The sequence below is a fragment of the Salmo salar genome, chromosome ssa01 (genome assembly GCF_905237065.1).
Source record: "Salmo salar chromosome ssa01, Ssal_v3.1, whole genome shotgun sequence".
NCBI classification, from domain to species: Eukaryota; Metazoa; Chordata; class Actinopteri; order Salmoniformes; family Salmonidae; genus Salmo; species Salmo salar.
The window spans coordinates 10,459,313-10,486,742 of record NC_059442.1 but is presented as its reverse complement, the minus strand read 5'-3'; the positions used below and the strand labels follow the sequence as shown (position 1 = coordinate 10,486,742).

Sequence of the window (27,430 nt, the reverse complement as noted above, 5' to 3'; positions counted from 1 at the left end):
TCTACACGGAGTGTAAAAAAAACATTTAGAACACCTGCCCTTTCCATGACAGACTGACCAAGTGAATCCAGGTGAAAGCTATGTCACTTGTTAAATCCACTTCAAAAATCAGTGTAGATGAAGGGGACAACACTGGTTAAAGGATTAAGCCTTGAGACAAAATCAAGACATGGATTGTGTATGTGTCATTCAGAGGGTGAATGGGCAAGATTTAAATGCCTTAACGGGGTATGCTAGTAGGTGCCAGGCACACCGGTTTGTATCAAGAACGGCAACACTGCTGGCTGTGTGTCAAGAATGGTCCACCACCCAAAAGGGGTGTGTATACAGTAAGTGATGAGGAAGAAATCATTTTTAGCCGTATCCATTTTTCCCCTGAGGTCAAATCATATACACTTTAAACTATCAAAACGTATAATAACTGTCTGCGTTTTGAGACTTCCGTGAAGTAAAATGCCTCCAGAATTGATGTATGGTTGAAAATATAAAATTCAAATATTCTCTTTATTCATTCTATTACAGATGAACACCACTTGAGATTGTGATAAAAGCACACAAAAGGCTACGGACTGAAATCTGGTCACAGATAATTGGAAGAGGGAACAAGAGTTAACAGAAAAATATTAGACCTGTCATTTCTAATAATGCAGAAAGTTACAGGGGAAAGAGAAGGTATGTGCCACATTGACTTCTTTGTCATTGCTATTGATGTTTTATTCTGTACAGAGAACAATTTTGTACAAAATTAATCTAGATATAACACTACATAAAACAAAGTAAATCATATGTACAATATTAAATGAAGCCACATAGTACAGATCACATACAAAAGGACACTTGTCAAGTTATTATATTCTGGAAAGTACATGTTCCAACTAAAAACCTGCAGAGGCCAAGCAAAGAATTCCAGAAAACAATCCAAAACATTTGTTGTCTAACTTGCCATACGAATAATGTGTCTTCAAAAAAAAAAGTTTGAACAAATAAAAAGCGAACTGATCAAACATATTTCCAAATGATACTGTTATATAAAAGCAAAGATTTTTTTTGGGGGGGGGGGAATCAAATTGTTTTGGCGAGTGCCATTTGTCCAGGACAAAAGATACATGTTTAAAATGGTAGTTAAATGAACACCTTTTTGCATTTAAGTATTAATAATGTAGTTACCAAGCCAAGCCTTGATGTCGGTCTTTCAGCATTAGCCTTTTCCAAAACTAGCACCCGGGCTACCAGTTGCCAGGCACTAGAAACAGAAAAGACATTACAGATTGGATACATGTGCTAGATTTGCAAGTTCAAACAATGGTACCAGAGAAAGACTAACATTTACAATGGGGCCCCAATCAAATCACATGTTATTCATCACATGCTTCGTAAACAACAGGTGTGGACTAACACCGAAATGCTTACTGACGGGGTCCTTTCCTTGTCCAGTGCAGGAAATGGACAGCTTCCTGAACTTGAGAAAGCAGAACAGACTGTACATAGACTCAACAGGATACTGAAGAGCGCTTCATTGAAGATACACAAACATGTCACATCTTTCAAGTTTCAGGAAGTGATTTTTCAATAGATTTATTCTTAACGGTTACAGATATCATCCAAAGAGGGATTCAGGTTTGAAATCACCTCTTTCTATGCTCATTCAACTGTCACATGAAATGGTAGTCATCCAAACAGTGTTGCTGTTCTCATCATGTAATATTCCTCCATTCGATAAACGGCTCTCTGATCCCCATTTGTTCAGTACTTCCAGCTCCACAGCAAAGCACCTCTGGGGAGGAGGGCACTGGTAAAAACCAACAGGGAAACGTGAGAACACTGGGGGAGGAGGGCTTCAGGGCATGTGATATCATGGGTACCTCTGGAACAAATGGAGGACCATGCTTGACTTGCAAGCAGCTCCAGGGCTTCTGAAAAGCCTGCATCTGAGGACAAGATGTGCATTTGAGAAGGACTTCATTACAGTCGGGCTGTGCAGAATCACAGTTCTACAACATCACCCTGCATCCCAAATAACTTATTATGTGATCGAGATGAGTAATTCTGCACCTCGCCTTCCTCAAACTGGTAAAGTGTCATGTCATTTCAGTTGGAACGTTTCTGGAATGTTCTGCATAATGTAGCATTACAGTGTGTGTGGCTACAGGCGTCTTGATGGACTCTGTGTCAAACCAAACACTTCCTAGCTGGCCATTGAGAGTTAAATGAAGCTTCCCAATAGCATTAAGAACTGGAGACATGCATTATGTATGAATTAAAGGAGACTAACATGTCTAAGAAGGGCTTTTGAATATGACAAACTGGGTGCAGACTAACAACCAACCAATGTGTTTCTCCGTATGAAATAAGTACCATTGTTTGAACTGTCAATATTTCATTGTGATCTGGCTCACATATTGCCAATGGACTTCAACAGAAGGGAAATAAATCCAACAAAAGAATGTGCATGGCACAAAGTGTAGAGTGTAAAGAGTCCAGTGTCCACAGAGAACCTCCCGTCCTCCCTCCATCCTAGTTATAGTGACTTCATCAGAACAGATGGATCAGTGTCCACAGAGAACCTCCCGTCCTCCCTCCATCCTAGTTATAGTGACTTCATCAGAACAGATGGATCAGTGTCCACAGAGAACCTCCCGTCCTCCCTCCATCCTAGTTATAGTGACTTCATCAGAACAGATGGATCAGTCCACAGAGAACCTCCCGTCCTCCCTCCATCCTAGTTATAGTGACTTCATCAGAACAGATGGATCAGTCACTTCAGAAAGTCCTGTTGCTCTTCAGCTTATTAAAAAAAAAAGCATAATTGAATCATCTGAGGCTCCAAAAAAAACGAAGTCAAACGACACAGGCTGTCTACCTAGATAGTCATCCAGGTTTCTCTCACACAGAAAGAACAAACGGTCTTGGCACTGGCAAATGTCCCTGGGATTAAACAAAATTAAAAAATTAAAACTAGAGAAGAAACAAAACGTCCCAAAAGTCGATCCAAACAGTCATCCCCCACCATCCAACAATGGCTGTTCTTAGTTTTGTTTCCCCTTGACAGAAAATGACAGAGGAAACGAGAGGAGCCTCCCCCATTCTGTTTCTGCTCTCTACTTTTGTTGTGCATTCTACCAACTGCGCTCAATGGGGGAACATAGGAGCCTGTCATGTTGCTAGTGGGACAGAACTTCCCCCATTTCCTTTAGTACAGTAAGAGCCTGGAGGGATGAGCCGATACTGTTTTATGCACGATTAAGCAAAAACAAATTGTCGGCAAGACTAAAAAAGAAAGTTGCGGCCCCACCCCTCCCAAAAAGAAACACCTGAGAAAGCAGAAATCTGGGGGGGGGGGGGGGTTGTGTACTGGCGACGATGATGAAACTGGGCCAGTAATCTGAATGTGCTGTGTGGATGAGGGTGGAGATGGGATGTGGAGAGAAGAGGGGACTGGACACTAGAGGAAAGAGAGAAGAGGGGACTGGACACTAGAGGGAGAGAGGGGCAGACCTAGAGCCCATCGCGGGTAGTGATCATGACGTCGGCTCGGCGATGGGTCTCCAAGGCTTTTGCGGTGTAGATGTCCTGAGGGAGATCCGACTTACGCCGCACCATAGGCCGGTCTTTCCTCTGGTCTCTCGTTTGTAACTGCAACAGAGGAAGGGGAGAGTGTTAAAGAGAGTTAGGTCCAATGGAATAAAATGCTTAGCTTGTAACTAGTATTATCCTGGGTATGGTCTACTAAGTTTTTGCCACAAGTACCACTCCTTTTTTCACATTACAAAGTAATGTTTAGAAACAATCACCAATTGACAGGAAACCGCTCACCATGCTTCATGCTAATGAACTAAGGACGCCATGCACCAAACAGGACGGTGAGAAAAGAGTTGGTGAAATGTTAGCTACCAGGACTACCCTCATCACATTTAAACAGAAGAGACCGAAAGAAAGAAGGGAAGAAAAAGGAAAATAAAAGGAAAGAGAAAAGAAAGGAAAGTGAGAGAAGAAGAGAGATGGTACAGACAATAACAAAAGTAGTTGATTCCAGTGTTCAGTCCATGGTCTTGATGAGTCATCACTCCTCTATAGGAGAAACAGTACAGGACCCATTTTGAAAAGAGTGATCAGGGCCCAATGTCATAACATGTCTCAGAGTAAATCATAATGATTAAGTTGACAGGTGCAGGGGGGGACCTGATCCTAGAGCAGCACTGACGGACAGACCGAAGACGGACAGTTACCTGAGCGACTTCTTCCGTTACAGTCTTTTTTAACCTGTGAACTTCTTCATAGGTTAATGGACCATCAGACTCCATTGCTACTGGACCGTTGAGGCCAGTGGAATCAACACGGATAAGAGACTAATGTAACAGGAAACGAACACACAAAAAGAATGGGAGAAAGAGACTTAAGTCGCATGCAAAGAAGAATGAATCAGAGAGAGTTTAGATAAACAGAAGGGTTTAGAAATTGGATGCTGGAGTCATGGCTTCTATTAGTGATCTGGTGAGAGTAGAAAATGATGCGGTGCAGACAGACTAATTCAACTGATCGTTAGTACGGTCATTAAGAGTAGATTTTTACCTAATACGAGGACTGTTCAACATCCACCTTAGAAGACTACCTATAATAAAACAAGACATTGGGAATGCAGTTCACTGTAGGTACTTCCACCTTAGTTTTGTATTTACTGAGACCAGAAATGAAGCAATATAAAAAATAAATAATGGGAACGCAGTTTAGGAAGACCATTCAGTCAACTGGCATTTCACTTGACTTGTACAGGGTTGGCTACGGAGATCGTATGCCAATATATCATTCAGCACCCAACCAACCTCCTGACCAACCTCCTGATCTTAACCAGGAAAGGGTGGTGCAGTGCATGTGGGAATGTTTAGATAGAAAAGACTGGTCATGCTCTCTGCACAGCAAACCAAACAGTCCTCAGAGGGAAGACAGAAAGGAAACTACTTCAGCTCTTTAGATGGCACGCATGCACACACACACACACACACACACACACACACACACACACACACACACACACACACACACACACACACACACACACACACACACACACACACACACCTGTGGGTTGGATTTGGCAAGGTTCTCAATCTTGATCCAGGCCTCTTCCCGGTCTTTTGACTTGGCCTTCTCTCTATAGGAGGAAACAAACATTACAGTCATAACCTCAGCCCCCCTCTAGTCATGCTAAAGTAACACCCCCCCTACAGTCACCCCCACAGTAACACCCCCCTACAGTCACCCCCACAGTAACACCAACCCCCCCCTCTAGTCACCCCCACAGTAACACCCCCCCTACAGTCACCCCCACCCTACAGTCACCCCCACAGTAACACCCCCCTACAGTCACCCCCACAGTAACACCAACCCCCCCCTCTAGTCACCCCCACAGTAACACCAACCCCCCCTCTAGTCACCCCCACAGTAAAACCAACCCCCCCTCTAGTCACCCCCACAGTAACACCCCCCCTACAGTCACCCCCACAGTAACACCCCCCCTACAGTCACCCCCACAGTAACACCCCCCTACAGTCACCCCCACAGTAACACCCCCCTCTACAGTAACACCCCCCTCTAGTCACCCCCACAGTAACATCCCCCCTCTAGTCACCCCCACAGTAACAACCCCCTCTACAGTCACCCCCACAGTAACACCCCCCTCTACAGTCACCCCCACAGTAACACCCCCCTCTACAGTCACCCCCACAGTAACACCCCCCCTACAGTCACCCCCACAGTAACACCCCCCTCTCTAGTCACCCCCACAGTAACACCCCTCCCCTCTAGTCACCCCCACAGTAACACCCCTCCCCTCTAGTCACCCCCACAGTAACACCCCCCTAGTCACCCTACAGTAACACCCCCCTAGTCACCCTACAGTAACACCTACCCCCCCTCTACAGTCACCCCCCTAGTCACCCTACAGTAACACCAACCCCCCTCTAGTCACCCCCACAGTAACACCCCCCCAGTCACCCTACAGTAACACCCCCCCTCTAGTCACCCTACAGTAACACCCCCCCTCTAGTCACCCTCACAGTAACATCCCCCCCTCTACAGTCACCCCCACAGTAACACCCCCCCTCTAGTCACCCCCACAGTAACACCCCCCCTAGTCACCCTACAGTAACACCCCCCCTAGTCACCCTACAGTAACACCAACCCCCCATCTACAGTCACCCCCCCTAGTCACCCTACAGTAACACCAAACCCCCCTCTACAGTCACCCCCACAGTAACACCCCCCCTCTACAGTAACACCCCCCCCTACAGTAACACCCCCCCAACAGTCACCCTACAGTAACACCCCCCCCCCCATCACCCTACAGTAACACCAACCCCCCCTCTACAGTCACCCCCACAGTCACCCTACAGTAACACCCCCCCACAGTAACACCCCCCCCTCTACAGTCACCCCCCCTCTACAGTAACACCCCCCCACAGTAACACCCCCCCATCACTCTACAGCAACACCCCCCCTCTACAGTAACACCCCCCTCTAGTCACCCTACAGTAACACCCTCCCTCTACCGTAACACCCCCCCCTACACAGTAACCCCCCCTCCACAGTAACACCCCCCTCTAGTCACCCTACCGTAACACCCTCCCTCTACCATAACACCCCCCCTACACAGTAACACCCCCCCTACACAGTAACACCCCCCTACACAGTAACACCCCCCTACACAGTAACACCCCCCCTACACAGTAACACCCCCCTACACAGTAACCCTACAGTAACACCCCCCTACACAGTAACCCTACAGTAACACCCCCCCTCTATTCACCCTACAGTAACACCCCCCACAGTAACACCCCCCCTCTACAGTAACACCCCCCAGTCACCCTACAGTAACACCCCCCCTCTAGTCACCCTACAGTGTCACCCCCCTCTAGTCACCCCCACAGTAACACCCCCCCACAGTAACACCCCCGTCACTCTACAGCAACCCCCCTCTACAGTAACACCCCCCTCTACAGTCACCCCCACAGTAACACCCCCCCACAGTAACACCCCCCATCACTCTACAGCAACACCCCCCCTCTACAGTAACACCCCCCCTCTAGTCACCCTACAGTAACACCCTCCCTCTACCGTAACACCCCCCTCTACAGTAACACCCCCTCTACAGTAACACCCCCTCTACAGTAACACCCCCTCTACAGTAACACCCCCCCACAGTAACCCCCCACAGTAACACCCCCCCGTCACTCTACAGCAACACCCCCCCTCTAGTCACCCTACAGTAACACCCCCCCTCTAGTCACCCTACAGTAACACCCCCCCCACAGTCACGACAATGTATAGTCCTTCAGATCTGCAAATCTGAATGATAATATTTCATATGTAGTAATCATTACAATACTGTCTAAACATGAGAAAAGATTTATCCAAATTAGCATATCATAATCTATTTACCATTACAATATATAGTCAAGATTTGATACATGCTAATCTGAATGAGAATATTTAATGAATATGGTCCACATTTGAAACGTACTATTATCATTCACATTAGTATATCATATTCTAGTCTTAACTACAATCTGTAGTCAAGATTTGAGATCTAGAATATTCTCATTTCGGATTAGCATATTACATACTTGTTTTTCTCTGCTCTGAACTGCTGTGTGCAGTCATCAAACAGCTTCTGGTTCATCTCCATGAAGAGCTTCAGAGCGTTGTAGATGAGGCCATGGATGGTCCTGCACAGAGACAGACAAAGACAGCAGTGAGTCAGTCTGCCATCATGTCTAAAAGGGTAGGCCTGTCCTCCAGCCCAAACCAAAATTAGATTCCAGTGAATGACTAAAGTAGGTCTGAACCACTGTTGAGCTCCCTGCAGTCAACACTAGCACTTTCAGAGCAACTTAATGTTAAACAACTCTCATTCCACCTAAAACAGTTTGGTAAGGTGTTGAACTTTCAAATCATTAAAAAATAATTATGTTCATTAAATATGCCTCCAAGGGACATGGGATGAAATTTAGTTTTATTGGTAATCTGTTTGATTGAACCTGCCTGCAGTGCCAGATGGCTGTGCACTTTCGCCACTGTTCCATTGGTTATTTTGTGCCAGGCAAGCTCACGAAAACCAAGCAAGCTCAATCAAGAGCAGCTAAAAAGTTTATAGTATTTAAACCCAGGTCTTGCTAACACTACATGTTCTGAGATATTGGAGTGAGTGGCCTATGAGGGCAGATCAGGATCACTGTTATTAGATCACACAGCAGAAAATGAAAAATGTCTTACTGGACCAGGTAATCCCTCAATATCTTAGTTTGTTGTCTTTCTTTTGGTGCCTAATGAACACGGCCCTTTTTGAGTGGCTACTTACTTGTTCCAGTGGGTCTTGGAGTTGCGGTAGAGCGCCGGAAACATGATGGGCAGGATCTTGGCTGCGTTGTCGCTGATCAGACTCATGATGTACTCGTTGTTCCAGTAGTACAGAGCCCTCTCCGCTACCTGCACAATGACCCAAAGCATACAGCAACGTCTGTGAGGACAGCTCACTCAAAATGGTGATGGCAGGAGGAGCCATGTAGAGATAGAGAAGCACACTTGATTGGTGAAACATCCTTCCATTAAGCCTAGAAATAACTGTTCCAACATCTCTCTAGAACCCCTCATGTTGGTTTCCACTACAGGGTCGAACCAGGCGGCACGGTCATTACATCCTGGATCTTGTTTTGTTTCAATGGACTGCTTAGTTCTAGGAACATTTCACTACGCAAATTCACTTTCCCACCTAACCGTAATGACTAAAAGTCAAAAGGTCACCAATAACAGGGTTCCCATGGCATGGGGTCAGTCACCTGGAAGTGTGGGCTGGACACACACTTGGCCAGCTGCCTGAACAGTGGCTCCATGACCTTGACGAACTCGGACGGCTCGATGACGTCTAGAATCTCCTCCAGCTCGTTAAGGAACATCACCTCTTTTGGGGAGTGAGTCTTGGGCCAGTATTTCAGAAGGGCCATGACCACCTGGGAAACACATTGAGCAGGGAGTGGAGTGGATATTCAATAAGCAAAAACATTCACTGGAACTTTTTATAAATAGTGTATATGTTAACATGTATTAACATGCAAAGAGCATATACACACACACACACACATTGTTTATAAAAGTTAATAAAGAACCAATTATTTGTTACATGCGCCAAATACAACAGACCTTACCGTGAAATGCTTACTTACAAGCCCTTAACCAACAACACAGTTAAGAAAATATTTACTAAATAGACACGTTTTTTTTTAAAGTAACAATAAAAGCTCCCGAGTGGTGCAGGGATCTAAGGCACTGCATCTTAGTGCAAGAGACGTCACTACAGTCCCTGGTTCGAATCCAGCCTGTATCACATCCGGCTGTGATTGAGTGTCCCATAGGGCGGCGCACAATTGGCCCAGCGTCATCATTGTAAATATTAATTTGTTCTCAACTGACTTGCCTAGTTAAATAAACAATTAAAATAACAAGGCTATATACAGGGGGTATCGGTACCAAGTCAATGTAGTTGAGGTAATTTGTGCATGTACAGTACCAGTCAAATGTTTGAACACACCTACTCATTCCAGGGTTTCTTTAATTTGACCATTTCATACATTGTAGAATAATAGTTAAGACAAACTATGAAATAACATATGGAATCACGTAGTAACAACAAAAAAACAAAAAAAAGTGTTAAACAAATCAAAATATATTTTAGATTTCTTCAAAGAGGCGAACCTTTGCCTTGATGACAGCTTTGCACACTCTTGGCATTCTGTCAACCAGCTTCATGATGAATGCTTTTCCAACAGTCTTGAAGGAGTTCCCACATGCTGAGCACTTGTTGGCTGCTTTCCTTCACTCTGCAGTCCAACTCATCCCAAGCCATCTCAGTTGGTTTGAGGTCGGGTTATTGTGGAGGCCAGGTCATCTGATGCAGCACTCCATCACTCTCCTTCTTGGTCAAATAGCCCTTACACAGTCTGGAGGTGTGTTGGGTCATTGTCCTGTTGAATAACAAATGATAGTCCCACTAAGCCCAAACCAGATGGGATGGCGTATATCGCTGCAGAATGCTGTGGTAGCCATGCTGGTTAAGTGTGCCTTGAATTCTAAATAAATCAGTGTCACCCGCAAAGCACCACCACACCACCTCCTCCATACGTCACAATGGGAACCATACATGTGGAGCTCATTTGTTCACCTACTCTGCATCTCACAAAGACACGGCGGTTGGAACCAAAAATCTCAAATTTGGACTCATCAGACCAAAGGACAAATTTCCACCAGTCGAATGTCCATTGATCGTGTTTCTTGGCCCAAGCAAGTCTCTTCTTCTTATTGGTGTCCTTTAGTAGTGGTTTCTTTGCAGCAATTCGACCATGAAGGCATGATTCAGTCTCCTCTGAACAGTTGATGTTGAGACGTGTCTGTTAGTTGAACTTTGTGAAGCATTTATTTGGGCTGCAATTTCTGAGGCTGGTAACTAATGAACTTATCCTGTGCAGCAGAGGTAACTTCCTTTCCTGTGGCCGTCCTCATGAGAGCCAGTTTCATCATAGCGCTTGATGGTTTTTGCGTCTGCGCTTGAAGAATTTTTCAAAGTTCTTGAATTGTTCCAGATTCACTGAGCTTCATTTTCAATTTTCTTATTTCAGCTGTTCTTGCCATAATATAGTATTTTACCAAATAGCGCCATCTTCTGTATACCACCCATACCTTGTCACAACACAACTGTTTGGCTCAAACGCATTAAGGAGGAAAGAAATTCCACAAATTAACAAGGCACAGCTGTTAATTGAAATGCATTCCAGGGGACCACCTCAGGAAGCTGGTTAAGAAAATGCCAAGAGTGTGCAAAGCTGTCATCAAGGCAAAGGGTGGCTAGTTTGAAGAATCGCAAATATAAAATATACCCTTTTTTTGGTTACCACATGACTACATGTGTTTTATTTCATTTTTTATGGTCGATGCTATTATTCTATAATGTAGATAATAGTAAAAATAAAGAAAAACCCTTGAATGAGTAGTTGTGTCCAATTTTGACTGGTACTGTAGGTAGGGGTAAATTGCCTATGCCTAGATAAACAGCAAGTAGCAGCAGTAAAAACAAAGGGGGGATGGCAGGAAGCTTGGCCCCAGTGATGTACTGGGCCGTACGCACTACCCTCTATAGAGCCTTATGGTCGGATGCTGAGCAGTTGCCATACCAGGTGGTGATGCAACCAGTCAGGATGCTCTCGATGGTGCCGCTGTAGAATCTTTTGAGGATCTGGGGACCAATGCCAAATCTTTTCAGTCTCCTGAGGGGGAATAGGTGTTGGGTCGTGCCCTGTCTTGCCGTGTTCGGACATGGCCGATTTCAAGTTAACATATCGGTAATCTGCATTTCTGGACGCCGATTATATTGCACTCCACGAGGAGACTGCGTGGCAGGCTGACCACCTGTTACGTGAGTGCAGCAATTAGCCAAGGTAAGTTGCTAGCTAGCATTAAACTTATATATAAAAAAAATACAAAAAATCCATCTTAACATTATCACTAGTTAACTACACATGGTTGATATTACTAGTTTAACTAGCATGTCCTACGTTGCAAATAATCATTGCGGTGCCTGTTAATTTATTGTCGAATCACAGCCTACTTTGCCAAACGGGTTATGATTTAACAAGCGCATTCGCGAAAAAAGCACTGTCGTTGCACCAATGTACCTAACCATAAACATCAATGCCTTCCTTAAAATCAATACACAAGTATAGATTTTTTTAAACCTGCATAATTAGTTAAGAAATTCATGTTAGCAGGCAATATTAACTAGGGAAATTGTCACTTCTCCAGCGTTCAGTGCAAGCAGAGTCAGGGTATATGCAGCAGTTTGGGCCACCTGGCTCATTGCGAACAGCGTGAAGGCCATTTCTTCCTAACAAAGACCAATTCATTTTCCAGAATTATGACATAACATTGAAGGTTGTGCAATATAACAGCAATATTTAGACTTATGGATGCCACCTGTTAGATAAAATACGGAACGGCTTCGTATTTCACTGAAAGAATAAACATTTTGTTTTCGAAATGATAGTTTCCGGATTTGACCATATTAATGACCTAAGGCTCGTATTTCTGTGTGTTTATTATAATTAAGTCTATGATCTGATATTTGATAGAGCAGTCTGGCTGAGCGGTGGTAGGCAGCAGCAGGTTCGTAAGCATTCATTCAAACAGCACTTTCCTGCTTTTGCCAGCAGCTCTTCACAATGCTTGAAGCACTGCAGTGTTTATGACTTGAAGCCTATCAACTCCCGAGATTAGGCTGGCAATACTATAGTGCCTATAAGAACATCCAATAATCAAAGATATGAAATACAAATGGTATAGAGAAACAGTCCTATAATTCCTACAACTTCTTAACTGGAAATATTGAAGGCTCATGTTAAAAGGAACCACCAGCTTTCATATGTTCTCATGTTCTGAGCAAGGAACTTAAACGTTAGCTTTTTTACATGGCACATATTGCACTTTCACTTTCTTCTCCAACACTTAGTTTTTGCATTATTTAAACCAAATTGAACACGTTTCATTATTTATTTGAGACTAAATAGATATTTCTGTATTATATTAAGTTAAAATAAGTGTTCATTCAGTATTGTTGTAATTGTCATCATTACAAATCTAAAATAAAAAATAAAATAAATAAATAATTTTTTGGTCCTCCAATAATCGTTATCGGTGTTGAAAAATCATAATCAGTCGACCTCTAGTTTGGACCATGATAGTTTGTTGGTGATGTAGACACGAAGGAACTTGAAGCTCTCAACACGCTTCACTACAGCCCCGTCGATGTGAAGGGGGGCGTGTTCGGCCCTCCTTTTCCTGTAGACCACGATCAGCTCCTTTGTCTTGCTCACATTAAGGAGAGGTTGTTGTCCTGGCACCCACACTGCCAGGTCTCTGACCTCCTCCCTATAGGCTGTCTCATCGTTGTTGGTGATCAGGCCTACCACCGTTGTCGTCAGAAAACTTAATGATGTGTTGGAGTCGAGCGCGGCCGTGCAGTCGTGGGTGAACAGGAGAGGACTAAGCATGAACCCCTGAGGGGCCCCTGTGTTGAGGGTCAGCATGGTGGATGTGTTACCTGCCCTTACTACCTGGGGGCGGCCCGTCAGGAAGTCCAGGATCCAATTGCAGAGGGAGGTGTTTAGTCCCAGGGTCCTTAGCTAGGAGATGAGCTTTGTGGGCACTACGGTGGTGAACACTGAGCTGTAGTTACTGAACAGCAATCTCACATACAGTTGAGGTCGGAAGTTTACATAAATTGGAGTCATTAAAACTCGTTTTTCAACCACTCCACACATTTCTTGTTAAACTATAGTTTCGGCCAGTCGGTTAGGATATCTACTTTGTGCATGACACAAGTCATTTTTCCAACAATTGTTTACAGACAGTGAAATAATCTATCACAATTCCAGTGGGTCAGAAGTTTACATACACTAAGTTGACTGTGCCTTTAAAGAGCCTGGAAAATTCCAGAAAATGATGTCATGGCTTTAGAAGCTTCTGATAGGCTTATTGACATCATTTGAGTCAATTGGAGGTGTACCTGTGGATGTATTTCAAGGCCTACCTTTAAACTCAGTGCCTCTGTTTGACATCATGGGAAAATCTAAAGAAATCAGCCAAGACCTCCAAGACCAAGGTACCACGTTCATCTGTACAAAAAAAATAGTACGCAAGTATAAACACCATAAGACCACGTAGCCGTCATACCGCTCAGGAAGGAGAAGCGTTCTGTCTCCTAGAGATGAACGTATTTTGGTGCGAAAAGTGCAAATCATTCCCTGAACAACAGCAACGGACCTTGTGAAGATGCTGGAAGAAACAGGTACAAACATATCTATATCCACATTAAAACGAGTCCCTTTCAAAGTACTTCATGGCCACCAACGTCAGTGCTACGAGCGGTAATCATTTAGGCAGGTTACCTTCGTTCTTTGGCACAGGAACTACGGTGGTCTGCTTGAAACGGGTTGGTATTACAGACTCAGTCAGGGAGAGATTGAAAATGTCAGTGAAAACACCTGCCAGTTGTTCCGCATGATGCTCCGAGTACGCGTCCTGGGAATCCGTTTGGCCCCGCAGCCTTGTGAATGTTGACCTGTTTAAAAGGTCTTGCTCACATCGGCTATGGAGCGCGTGACCACACAGCTGTCCGGAACAGCTGGTGCGCTCATGCATGCTTCAGTATTGCTTGCCTCGAAGCGACCATAAAAAAAAAGGCATTTAGCCCGTCTGGTCACTGGAGAGCTTGGTTTCCCTTTGTAATCCGTAATAGTTTGCAAGCCCTGCCACATCTGACCAGCATCAGCCGGTGTAGTACGATTATAAAGTGTAACCGATCCTTTTTGATCAAATGGGTCGATATGCATTGCAATACAAAAACCTTTGAGATGACAGAATACAACGTCACTGAAGGGGTCATCAATACACCTTACTTGTGAGCAGAAATTTCACAACTTACTGGCTCAGTGAGAGTGCTGTCCTTCTCTAGAAACTGCACCACACAGTATGCCAGCTAGGGGGGAGAAAAAGACAATGGGAAACAATTACTGGCTGATCCTAAAATAAGTCTAATTGTGTTGACATTCACAACGATAGGACACAATTACTGGTGACGCTGGCTGGTCCAGTCAGCCTAATTGTGTTGACATTCTGAACAATAGTTACTAACAAATAATTGCAGTCATGAAGTTGCAGTAACAGTAATACTAGCAGTATAACTACATTGTAACAAAACAATGACTTTTTGTGAGGTGTTCTCATTTTGCATTAGGCTAGCTTTAACAGTTGATCAAGCTGTAATGTAGATATTATGCTATGGTCCATGGAGCAATGTATAGCAAGCACGGCAGAGATAGATAAGATTGAAACAGGCCGGCAGACACCAAGACAGCGAGGGAAACACAGCAAGACACAAAGAGCGAGAGGCCCCTGACAAGAACCTTTGTCTTCATAGTAATTCTGGCTTGTGAATAGCAGATATCTGATTCCAGCTAGCTTGTAGCAGCCAGGCCACTGCCCTCACCTCACCTCCCCCACACACACTGCCTAAACAGGCCAGGCCCCATTGGAAACAAGCCCCACTGCCTGACCTACACCTATAATCAGTCATTTCCATAGTGTGCATTCACTAGAGCAAAAGGGGCAGAACATTCAGAATGTGGCAGATTGAAATTGATTAAATAGAGCTGAAACAACTCCCAATTATTGATGGCAGAGAATCATGTCTGTTGTACACACTGTATTTCTGTGTGAACGTTCTGTAACCTCACACCCTCTTGAACAGAGCCCAGGGCAGCATGGCCGATAGAACAATCAGAACTGTGTTGTGTTCATTAGGGTCACACAATGGGAAAGTAAAAAAAAAAAATGTCCACACACACTACATGTTAAATGTATGTAAATTGTAAAGTATTTTGTAATGTCCTTTTCGTTATGTCGGACCCAGTAGGACTAGCTGTCGCCATTGGCATGAGCTAATGGGGATGGGAAAAAAATATGAAATAAACGGAAAATGAAAACACACGTTTCTTATTGGACAAGGAAGTCCCTCCCTGTTTCAGTCTGTTAACTTCCATTTTGTACCCACTGAACACGACCCAGACCCTAGACAGACAAGGGCTTACCTGCGGATGGTAGACACTAAGTGATTTGACTTTGTGCAAAGGCAACAGGACCTTTAAAAGGAATATCTTGTGCTCCTCTTTTAGTGGTAAGGCAAACCCATTGATTATACTGTGAAAGAGAGAAACAAATTACAATTAGAATGATTCTAATCTAAATCATTTCAACTGAACTCAAAATAGTACTGAATATGAAAAAGATAAAAGGCTAAACAGCGGCAGAGCAATGGTTAGAGATCCTTTCTGCAGTCCAAAATAAATAACTGTACTGCAATACACGCCGAGGTAGAGCTTAAGGTGTACCTTCCAAGTATCTCCAGTAATTCTGCTATTCCATTATGGTGCTCAGTCTCATAGATAAACCTGTCAAAAACAGAGATATTAGATTTTAGTTACACAACCAAACACCCATTTCTTAGTGGTGATATGAAACTATAAACAACCACAAGTCACCATTGAATCTTTAGCAATCGATTTGATATGTTAAAATATCTGACATAAAAAAAAATGTAAAAAGCGTCTATGATTAAACTCACCTATAAAATATATTATTGATGTGTTTTCTGATGTAGGCCCGTAGTCCCAGGAACTTCCCATATATCCTGTGGAGAGTTGTTTTGAGGAAGTCCCTCTCCCGCGGGTCTTCACTGTCAAACAGGTCTAAAAGCTGTGGACACATGACATCCCTCCAGTGCTTGACATTAACTTTTTTTTTTTTTTTTAGGAAAGATGTCTTAAGTAAATAAAATGGTTTGTAACACCATGTGCCAAAAATGTGACTGAAAATTGTGTTGTATGATGCAAGGAAATAGTTAAAATATAATCCCTCATTATTATCACTGCTGTTGACAATGGAAGACTGCTGGTCTCTGATCCCATGTGGTGTATCTCTTGCCGCTGTGCCACGAGCAAGGCACTTAACCCTCCCCAAAGTTAAATATTGCACTGATAGGCTACAGTATCAAAGACGTGGTCCGTCTGCCTGCAACATTACAATTACAACCAAATACTTTGTCTTTATAAAATAATTCCCTCATTCAATGAACCAGGGATAAAATGGCTAAGGAGGACGAGGCAGTAAACAAAGATGTTTATCCATTTGTAAAAGGTTAAAATATTCAGGGGAAATCTTGACAGCATAGGTCATAGGAGTTACTTGTCAATTAGTAACTTTGTCAGAATTTGATAGGAGGTGAATCCTGGTCAATTTTGAGCGCTTGAGAAGGTTTTACAATTGGAGTACTCAGGATTTGCGGTTCCACACGAGCACCCGTACCAACTAGGTGTCGGGCATTTGCGGTTCTACATGAGTGTCGGTGGAAAGTTATTTTAGGACATGGGACATAAAATTAACACATGCTAATAGCTAAATAGTTAACTAGCTAAACTACACAATATATCTTGAATTCGCCATGTAGTTAAGTCTGTTGTATATCTTTATTTTACCTGCTGCGCAAATGTCTTTCTCCCCGCTGGCAACAACCCACACACAGGTGATACACCATTACTTTTCCAGAATTTTCATTGCTTTAACTGGCAATTTTTTTTATTTTACCCCCCCCCCCTTCTCCCAATTTCGTGATATCCAATTACCATGTTGTCTCCTCGCTGCAACTCGCCAACAGGCTCGGGAGAGGCGAAGGTCGAGTCATGCGTCCTCCGAAACATGACCCGCATAACCGCGCTCCTTAACACCCGCCCGCTTAACCCGGAAGCACCAATGTGTCCAAGGAAACACTGTTCAGATGACCAAAATCAGCCTGCAGGCACAAAGCCCGCCACATGGAGTCACTGGAGCGTGATGAGCAGAGTAAAGCCCCCCCGTGTCAAACCCTCCCCTAAACCGGACGATGCCGGGCCAATTGTGCGCCGCCCTATGGGACTCCTGGTCACAGCCGGTTGTGACACAGCCTGGGATCGAACCCGGGTCTGTAGTGACACCTCTAAGGCACTGCGATACAGTGCCTTAGACCGCTGCGGCACTCGGGAGGCCCCCACACTAGTAATTATTATCAACAAATGTGCAAACACAGCAAGCGTCGCTTTGTCTCAAAAACATCTCACGACTGCATGATTAAAAGATCATTCGTGGCGGTCAATGTAGGCCTATATTAATTATACTCCGATGCACTCTGCAGAGCTTGGGAGGACAGTGAGCAAAACATCACATCCGGAAGACAGTGATCCAATTCTGATCGGAGTAGCCTAATTGTTTGATATTGTGATTTGAGTGATTTTGTTTTACTTGTCCATTCAGACAATTTAAAAATGTGTAATCTATGCTTCTTTCAGCTCTTACCTGCATCACAAACTTCTGGTCGATGTACTTCTTCGCTATGTTCGGTTGAAAGTCAGGAGATTCTAAAAACCGAAGGAAAAATTCGTAGACGAGCTGGAAAGAAAACATTTTTAAAATGCATAATTTGCAGAACGCATAGCAAGAGTGCCCTTCCTTACAAAAAATGCTTGGTAAAAATCAAAAATATGTTTCATTAGATCACATAAATAGACAACCAAATGTTCATTAGATCACATAACAGCATCAGTAATATCTGTATATAACATCATAATGATCCATAATAAAACAGACGTGCTGTTTTTGTCATGGCCGAGAGGTAAGGAAGGTCCAATGATCGTTTATGCTGATACATTCTCTCAAATACAGTGCTGTATAATTAATGTAAGGTCTGCAACACTTCATTCTTACTCAAACAGCAGGGTCGTGTGTTCATTAGGACACGCAACTGAAAACTCTTTACAACAGAAAAAAAAAAAAAGAATTGCTGTGTAAAAGTCCAGGTAGTTCCTTCCGGTTGAAGTCTGTTTTCTTCATTTTGGTGCGTAATTAACAGGACCCAGGCCATGTGAGCTGGGTTAGTAAATATCCCTGGGTACCTGGAGATGTGGCCACGCAGCCTCAAGCGTAGGCTCGTCCTCCTCGGGGTCGAACTCTGCTCCTGTGGGGTTGGACGACGGAGGCAACGTTCGAAACATGTTCACCGCAAACTGGGGGGGTGGGGGAGAGAAACAAAAGAGTATATTCAGAGTCAGTAGACCACAGTGATGAAGGCCAGTATGGAGTCAAATTGCTTCAGTAGCTGTTGTTTTATATTGAATGTAACAGGATTGCCAAGAATACATACTTGACTTTTCCGTCTTACCTTAAACCAGGGCTAGTCAACTAGATTCTTACTGGGGCCAGATGTATAAAAAAATATTAAAAAAAAATATATATATATAAAATAATGTGCTACGTGATTATTCTGAAGAACTGTATAAAACTTTTTTTTTTAAAGGCAACACACCAATAAAAGGAGTTCTTAAACGTTGCTAAAAGTAATTTAGAAAGACGGTCGCAACCCAACAATTAGATCATAATTGAAAAGGAAAAGAAGCAACCATTGTTATTTTTTTATTTCAACTATTAAAAGCTTCCTAAAACTTGAGGTACTCATTTTTTTTTTTTTTTTTTAAACTAAGCATCCCAATAAATAATAAAAATGTGTCAAATCAGGCAATGCCAAATTCCAGTCTGAAGGAAGTATGCTTTGAATTAATTTCCCTCAGTCATTTTGTGCATTGTTTGTCTCACTCCCTTCAAACAAGTCCTGGTGAGCGTCAGAGGGGGAAACAAAAGTCACGTACGTGTTCCTTAGAGTCGTAGCTTTCAGAAATATTTTGTAGCTTAAACCATTCAAAACTATAGAGCCACATTCAAAATAAAGAAAATAGTCAACATGCAACATAGGCGCTAGAAACCGCTAAAACCCAGACTATAAGACAACCCACTATGGCACTGAAAGTCAGAGTTTGGATGAGATATTTATTAATGTTCAGAACTGATCAAAGGGCCAGTCTAAATCAATAAAAACTGGTCTGGATTTGGCCTGCAGACAGCCAGTTGCATAGCCCTAAACTAATCACAGATCTGAATTAGTGAAAGTGATAGACGAGAGCACGTTATCCCATCTAAAATCACATCTAGATCTGTGTTTACCTCAAGGGAACAAGGAAGGGAAGAAGGGGGGGGGGGGGATGTCTGAAGTATTCAAAACACGTCCCTAGTTAGTATCCACTTGGCAAAGTCTAACGCCGTTCTTTCCTTTGACCCAAGTGGGTTACCATTTGTCTCTGAACATCAACTGACTGCGTGTGGGGTGCTATAACTGCTTCTGCCAGTAAAGACAGATCATGAGACAGTGCAGTTGGCCTGAGGAATAGAACACCGCTATTTCTGTTGGGCTGATAGCTAGGTACGCTATGTTCAAGTCTAGATTTAGCTTTGAAAAAAAGAGATGTGTTTTACATTTTAAAATCATCTTGTCTGTATGTAATTCGAATAATGAACTGCCTTTTGAAGATATTTAAAAAGTTCTCCGGATCTGAAGATCCATTCATTCAAAGAGGGACATTATTTTAATTCACTGTCAAATTATTATAATAACTCTCATTAGCTGCCCAGCTACATATGGAAGCTTAGATCTATAATAGAGAAACATTTCAGACTGGACATGGGTGATGACGTCAGACAGACAAGGAAGAGAAGAGTAGGAGATTAGGCATCCCGGGCGGAAAATTATAAAATTAATATTTATTTACTTTTTAAAATTAGGACTAAACGGAAGGTTTTGACACATGAAAAGGCTTGCTGCATTTACACTTATCCATGACTTATCCAACTGTACACACACACTTTATTGTATTTATTTTTTGATGCACACAACAATTTATGCAACAGGGATATTGATCCAGGAGGGGATTGAATATCTCTGAAGTCACCAAGAAGCTTGATCTTGGCATCAAGCTAGCAAGTCAGAAAACCAAAAGGCATTGAGCCCTGAGCTTGATATAATTGATTTGACACGTTAGATTTCTTATAGTTATACTTAAATTATAAGCAGTGGCTTAACTCATACAGTCGGAATTTTGAAATAACCCCAGTACACTGCCCAAACCTAATGGTTTTATCCTAGACCCATTTTATTCATTGGCTGATTGCTCCCAACTCATAGGAATCCCCACCCAGTTGACTACTTTAAAATGGTGGAAGCCCTCAATGGAAATGCCCATGCTAAAAACGGGTTATATCCATTATAGGTCATCTATTCATCTCTATGTCACATGCGTCCACTTACATCAGTGCATTCATAACAACCTAACCATTATGAATTCTCCATTTGATCAAATAAGCCTCATGTAGCATTTTAGCAATTACATTTTTGTTGTTGACCAAATTCGACACTCATTGACCTCCATACAAAATGTCCTCAATTTGTATTTTCATGGACAGGATTTGGGGTGGAGTAAAACCTCTCGCTTTGGCTCTCTCTCTGTCATTGCTTCAATAATTGGGGGTAGCACATCCTGAACAGTAGGTCAGATTGTCAGAAGGTTGTTTGTTCTACCCACTCTGAATGTGCTACCCCCAACAGAGATTATGGTAGCACATTGGGTAATAATGAAACGTGTGCTACCCTACCCTTTGTATTTAATTCTGAACAGTAGGGACACAATAGTAGCACATTCTGATGGACAACTCAGACTGTCAGAATGTAGCACATTCTGGGCAGCAGCAGAGATGATCATGGCACCAGCCCTACCCAGCAATAGAGACACCCCGCCCGAGCCTGCCTTAGGGGTGTCTCCTCTCCTCCAGTCAGTCTGCTGACACTCACCACGTGCACCACCTCCGGGTAGATGGGCTCTGTGATGACGTTCCTGTTGTGCGTGATGTACTCCACCATCTCGCTCAGCGCCGCCCGCTTCACCTCCTTCCATTTCAGGTCACTTAGTGGGTCTGACAGGAAGTCAAAGAGCACGCAGCACTGGCGCAGCTTCTGCACAAACAGCTTCTCCTGCTCCGCCGGAGCACAGTCTGAGGAGAGAGAAAATAATGTTTTATTAAAATATTTTTTGTGAAGATGTAATACAGTGCTCGCTGCATGCAACAAACTACATACAGAAAAATAGTCAACCAAAAAAAAAAACACTGTCAACAGAAGTACACATTCCAATTTTGACCCTGTTCACTTGAGACAACTTCCTTATAGCCCCATATGGTCTTAAAGCTGGGGAATTTGAAACGCAAAGTTAAATTAATGCTCAAAATTCTAGTTCAAATCCCTGCTTGACCGGACTTAATGTTATGTCCCCTACTCAGATAAAAAGCCATCTCTGCCTGTTCCCACAAAAGGAGATTTTTTTTGGGGGGGGGGAATATATAAGGGCCTACAAACTAGAGGTCGACCGATTATGATTTTTTTAACCGCCGATACTGATTATTGGAGGACCAAAAAAAGCCGATACCAATTTTAAAAAAATAAATAAACATTTTTTTTTTAACATAAAAAATAAATTCGGCAGATTTTTTTTTGCATTTTTGTAATAGTGACAATTACAACAATACTGAATGAACACTTATTTTAACTTAATATAATACATAATCAACTTAGCCTCAAATAAATAATGAAACATGTTCAATTTGGTTTAAATAATGCAAAAACAAAGTGTTGGAGAAGAAAGTAAAAGTGCAATATGTGACATGTAAAAAAGCTAACGTTTAAGTTCCTTGCTCAGAACATGAGAACATATGAAAGCTGGTGGTTCCTTTTAACATGAGTCTTCAATATTCCCAGGTAAGAAGTTTTAGGTTGAGGTTATTATAGGACTATTTCTCTCTATACCATTTGTATTTCATATACCTTTGACTATTGGATGTTCTTATAGGCATTTTAGTATTGCCAGTGTAACAGTATAGCTTCTGTCCCTCTCCTCGCCCCTACCTCGGCTCGAACCAGGAACACATCGACAACAGCCACCCTCGAAGCATCGTTACCCATCGCTCCACAAAAGCCACGTCCCTTGCAGAGCAAGGGGAACAAATACTCCAAGTCTCAGAGCGAGTGACGTTTGAAACGCTATTAGCGCGCACCCCGCTAACTAGCTAGCCATTTCACATCAGTTACACCAGCCTAATCTCGGGAGTTGATAGGCTTGAAGTCATAAACAGCGCAATGCTTGAAGCATTGCGAAGAGCTGCTGACAAACGCACGAAAGCGCTGTTTGAATGAATGCTTACGAGCCTGCTGCTGCCTACCATCGCTCAGTCAGACTGCTCTATCAAATCATAGACTTAATTATAGCACAATAACACAGAGAAATACAAGTCTTTGGTCATTAATATGGTCAAATCCATAAACTATCATTTCGAAAACGTTTATTCTTTCAGTGAAATACGGAACCGTTCCGTATTTTATCTAACAGGTGGCATCCCTAAGTCTAAATATTCCTGTTACATTGTACAACCTTCAATGTTATGTCATAATTATGTACAATTCTGGCAAATTAATTATGGTCTTTGTTAGAAATAAATGGACTTCACACAGTTCGCAACGAGCCAGGTGGCCCAAACTGCTGTATTTACCCTGACTGCTTGCACGGAACGCAAGAGAAGTGACAAAATTTCCCTAATTATAAGAAATTCATGTTAGCAGGCAATATTAACTAAATATGCAGGTTTAAAAATATATACTTGTGTATTGATTTTAAAGAAAGGCATTGATGTTTATGGTTAGGTTTGGTGCAACGACAGTGGTGCTAAATCATCACCCGTTTGGCGAAATAGGCTGTGATTCGATGAGAACTTAACAGGCACCGCATCGATTATATGCAACACAGGACACGTTAGATAAACTAGTAATATCAACCATGTTTAATTAACTAGCGATTATGTGAAGATTGATTGATTTTTATAAGTTTAATGCTAGCTAGCAACTTACCTTGGCTTCTTGCTGCCCTCGCGTAACAGGTAGTCAGCCTGCCACGCAGGCTCCTCGTGGAATGCAAAGTAAGGCAGGTGGTATACCGATTTCCGATTGTTATGAAAACTTGAAATCAGCCCTAATTAATAGGCCATTCCGATTAATCGGTCGACCTCTACTACAAATGTGTAGTCAGTCGCTTCATTTGGTCAAACACACAACTGAAAAGGCATCACTTCCTGTATGTACAATACAGAGTTAAGACCTTTGTTTCCACCTTGGCAACCAAAACACTCAGAAGATACATTCTTGCTGCACAGCCCGCACCATGTCCCAAAGTCACCAATAACATCACTGCCAATGTAAACAAAGACAGCAGGCAAATAAGCACATATGCCATCACTAATCTGCCATGGCAGGGTGGCAGGCAGTCAGCATGACAGAGAACTAGGGCAATATCAAATTAATTTGATTAATTCCAATGTATATGTTTGTGAGCAATATTCCAAATGCCTGTATCGCAATAAAACAAGTATTTTTTGTATAATTTATGTAGGTTTGTTCGAATGTCTTTTTGGTCACGTTTCCGTCGCTCCTTGTGTGCGGCGGGAACCTCTCCATTAACACATGCCAAGCCCCTCCCCCCTGTCACATACACAACAACAACGATGACAGATCACTCCTTCCTCTCTGACAAGTGGTTTCAACTTGCTACTTGCATTAAGTTCAATTTCTGTTGGAATTAGTCATATGGACATTATTTTACTGTAATAGGAGAAGTTCATTTTCCTAACGATATCCTTTTTATGTCTCAACTCATCAAATTGCAGAGCAGACACTACTGAAACGGGAGTATCAATTAACATTGATTATGGAAAACGTATGCTCAGGTTGTCTCACGTGGCATTTCGGTACCACGTGCCACTAGTAGCGTCTTAGCCAAAGACGTATACTAGTCTCGTCTTTTTTTTTCTACAAAGTGTGCAATAAGCAGGAAAACAATTATATAAAAAGGAATTGGCAACTCGTTCTCATTCTGAGAAATAAGGTAGGCCACTTGATTTCAACATCTTAAAGTGCTGTTGTGCTAACGTGCTGTTCAAACAGTTGGCGATGGCTAGAAGGTTACGTTCATAATTCAACTGTTCTGCCTTGTTAGCAAATAGATCCAAGTTGGCTAAACTTGAAATATAAAACATAAGCTAGCCTATTACTAGCACGTGGGCTTGTGTTTGAGAGATGGTTGATGAGACAGACCTGTGTTACTTTTCTATAGTGCCTGCTACGAGAAGTGAATGTGCATTATCCATGGTTCTGGTTAAATTTAACAAAAATAGCATTTTCAAAAGACATCAGTAATTATTGCAAAGAAAGCAGGTTCAACTATTTAGATAAAATAATGACATAATTAGCAGGCCTTATGGTTGTGGAAGGCTTAACTTAGGAATACTTTCACAAGGCCTGAATTCATAGGATTTTTGCAGACTTTTTGAAATGCAGTGCATTTGACCTTCTCGTACAACAAAGATTCGAGATTTTAATAACATCAAATTGATCAGAAATTCAGTGTAGACATGGTTAATTATGTAAATGACTATTGTAGCTGGAAACGGCAGATTTTTAATGGAATATCTACATCGGCCTACAGAGGCCCATTATCAGCAACCATCACTCCTGTGTTCCAATGGCACGTTGTGTTAGCTAATCCAAGTTTATTGATCACTAGAAAACCCTTTTGCAATTATGTTAGCACAGCTGAAAACTGTTATGATTAAAGAAGCAATAAAACTGGCCTTCTTTAGACTAGTTGAGTATCTGGAGCATCAGCATTTGTGGGTTGGATTACAGGCTGAAAATGGCCAGTGTCAGACACTAGGCGGTGTCAGAGGAAGGCCCAAAACATGGTCAAAGACTCCAGTCACCCAAGTTAGACTGTTCTCTCTGCTACCGTACGGCAAGCGGTACCGGAGCGCCAAGTCTAGGTCCAAAAGGCTCCTACCCCCGAGCCATAAAAAACTGCTAAACAATTAATCAAATGACCCCCCCCGTTCTAATACTGCAGCTACTCACTGTTTATCTACGCAGTCACTTTACCTGGAATTTCACAATAAGAGGAATGGCCTATAGCGGAGAGGCTTGCGTAGCCTGCTGCGCATGGGAACAGCTAGAAGAGAGGCCAGTGATGTTTGTAGCCAAAGTAAAAAGCTAAATATTAGGGCTATAGGCCAAATATTTACCAGTCAAAGTGCACAAAAAAAAGTAAACAGATTATGAAATGGCATATCTGTCTGTTCCTCCAGGCGATGCTCAGTGGTCCCCAGGCATGCAAGGCTCCACTATTGATTAGGCCTACGTTTTTACAACACAGTGCATTGAGGAATATATTGTTATCAAGTGAGTACACAATTATTTTCTATAGGCTGTAAACTGTCTTGATGAAGGCTAATGATTAGGCCTGATTACCAAAAATGACGTGACAGCCTACAGGGAGAAGAGAGCCCTGGCGGAGTGATGCCAGGAAAATAACCTCTTCCTCAACAAAACGAAGAAGCTGACTGTGGACTTCAGAAAACAGCAGAAGGAGCACGCCCCCATCCACATTGACAGGGCCGCAGTGGAGAGGGTGAAAAGTTAAGTTCCTCGCCGTGCACATCCCTGACAACCTGAAATGTTCCATCCACACAGACAGCGTGGTGAAGGTGCAACTGAGCCTCTTCAACCTCAGGAAGCTGAAGAAATTCAGCTTGGCCCCTAACACCCTCACAAACATCTACAGATGCACCATTGAGAGCATCCTGTCTGGCTGTATCACCGCCTGGTACGGCAATTGCACCGTCTGCAACCGCAGGGCTCTCCAGAGGGCGGCGCGGTCAGCCCAACACATCCCCGGGGGCACACCGCCTGCCATCCAGGTCATCTACAGCATCCTGTGTCACAGCAAGGCCAAGAACAATATCAAGGACGTCAGCCACCCGAGCTAGTTCACCCCACTGCCATCTAGAAGGTGCATCAAAGCTGGGATCGAGAGACAAACTGTTTCTCAATCTCCAGGCAATCAGACTTAACTACAGTGCATTCAGAAAGTATTTAGACGCCTTCATTTAAAAGAAAAATGGGTTAACCTCTTGGGGCTAGGTGGGACGCTAGCGTGCCACCTGTGGTGCACTCCATCAACAGCAGGTGCATTTCAAGAGCGGCAAATTTGAATCCAAATAAATGTCAAAATTCAAATTTTTCAAAAATACAACTATGTTACACCATTTGAAAGATAAACATCTCCTTAATCTAACCACGTTTTACGATTTCAAAAAGGTTTTACGGCGAAAGCATAAATTTAGAGTATGTTAGGACAGTACATTTACAAGAGTTGTGTGTAATGTTTTGTCAAGTCAAAGACAGGGTCACCAAAACCATAAAACCAGCTAAAATGATACACTAACCTTTTACAATCTCCATCAGATGACACTCCTAGGACATTATGTTAGACAATGCATGCATTTTTAGTTCTATCAAGTTCATATTTATATACAAAAACAGCGTTTTACTATGGCATTGATGTTGAGGAAATCGTTTCCCTCCAATAACCGGCAGTCAAGTCAGCGTCACAAATTAAATAATTAAAATTAGAAAACATTGGTAAAATATTATATTGTCATTTAAAGAATTATAGATTTACATCTTTTGAACGCAATCAACTTGCCAGATTTAAAAATAACCTTACTGGGAAATCACACTTTGCAATAATCTGAGCACTGTGCCCAGAAAAATACGCGTTGCGATACAGACTAGACGTCATGTTGGGGAGATCTAAAATCGAAAATACTATGTAAATAATCCATTACCTTTGATTCTCTTCATCAGATGTCACTTCCAGGTATCACAGGTCCATAACGAATGTAGTTTTGTTCAAAAAAGCTCATCATTTATGTCCAAAAATCTCCGTCTCGTTAGCACATGATGTAAGCCAGCCGGACTTCTCGTCATGAA

At 42.7% G+C, this 27,430-nt stretch overlaps 1 protein-coding gene across 5 annotated transcripts in view; it reads right to left on the bottom strand.

Annotated features, from left to right (window-relative positions):
* Nucleotides 1-485: 485 nt before the first annotated feature.
* ppp2r5ca (protein phosphatase 2, regulatory subunit B', gamma a) overlaps nucleotides 486-27,430 on the bottom strand; it is a 45,693-nt gene continuing 18,748 nt past the window's right edge. For 2 of the 5 annotated variants that reach the window (XM_014211502.2, XM_014211688.2), the window contains 12 exons: nucleotides 21,359-21,558; nucleotides 18,579-18,689; nucleotides 17,983-18,075; nucleotides 16,220-16,350; nucleotides 15,987-16,046; nucleotides 15,687-15,795; nucleotides 14,522-14,575; nucleotides 8,832-9,002; nucleotides 8,354-8,481; nucleotides 7,620-7,721; nucleotides 5,077-5,149; nucleotides 486-3,633 (listed from right to left, as the gene is read on the bottom strand). In XM_014211502.2, coding sequence (XP_014066977.1) covers nucleotides 3,496-3,633; nucleotides 5,077-5,149; nucleotides 7,620-7,721; nucleotides 8,354-8,481; nucleotides 8,832-9,002; nucleotides 14,522-14,575; nucleotides 15,687-15,795; nucleotides 15,987-16,046; nucleotides 16,220-16,350; nucleotides 17,983-18,075; nucleotides 18,579-18,689; nucleotides 21,359-21,558 — 1,370 coding nt within the window. In that variant the 3' untranslated portion in view covers nucleotides 486-3,495. Of the gene's footprint in view, nucleotides 3,634-4,226; nucleotides 4,347-4,569; nucleotides 4,610-5,064; nucleotides 5,150-7,619; nucleotides 7,722-8,353; nucleotides 8,482-8,831; nucleotides 9,003-14,521; nucleotides 14,576-15,686; nucleotides 15,796-15,986; nucleotides 16,047-16,219; nucleotides 16,351-17,982; nucleotides 18,076-18,578; nucleotides 18,690-21,358; nucleotides 21,559-27,430 lie in introns of all 5 variants that reach the window. The other 3 variants (XR_001330103.2, XM_014211615.2, XM_045714192.1) reach the window with 3 other exon arrangements.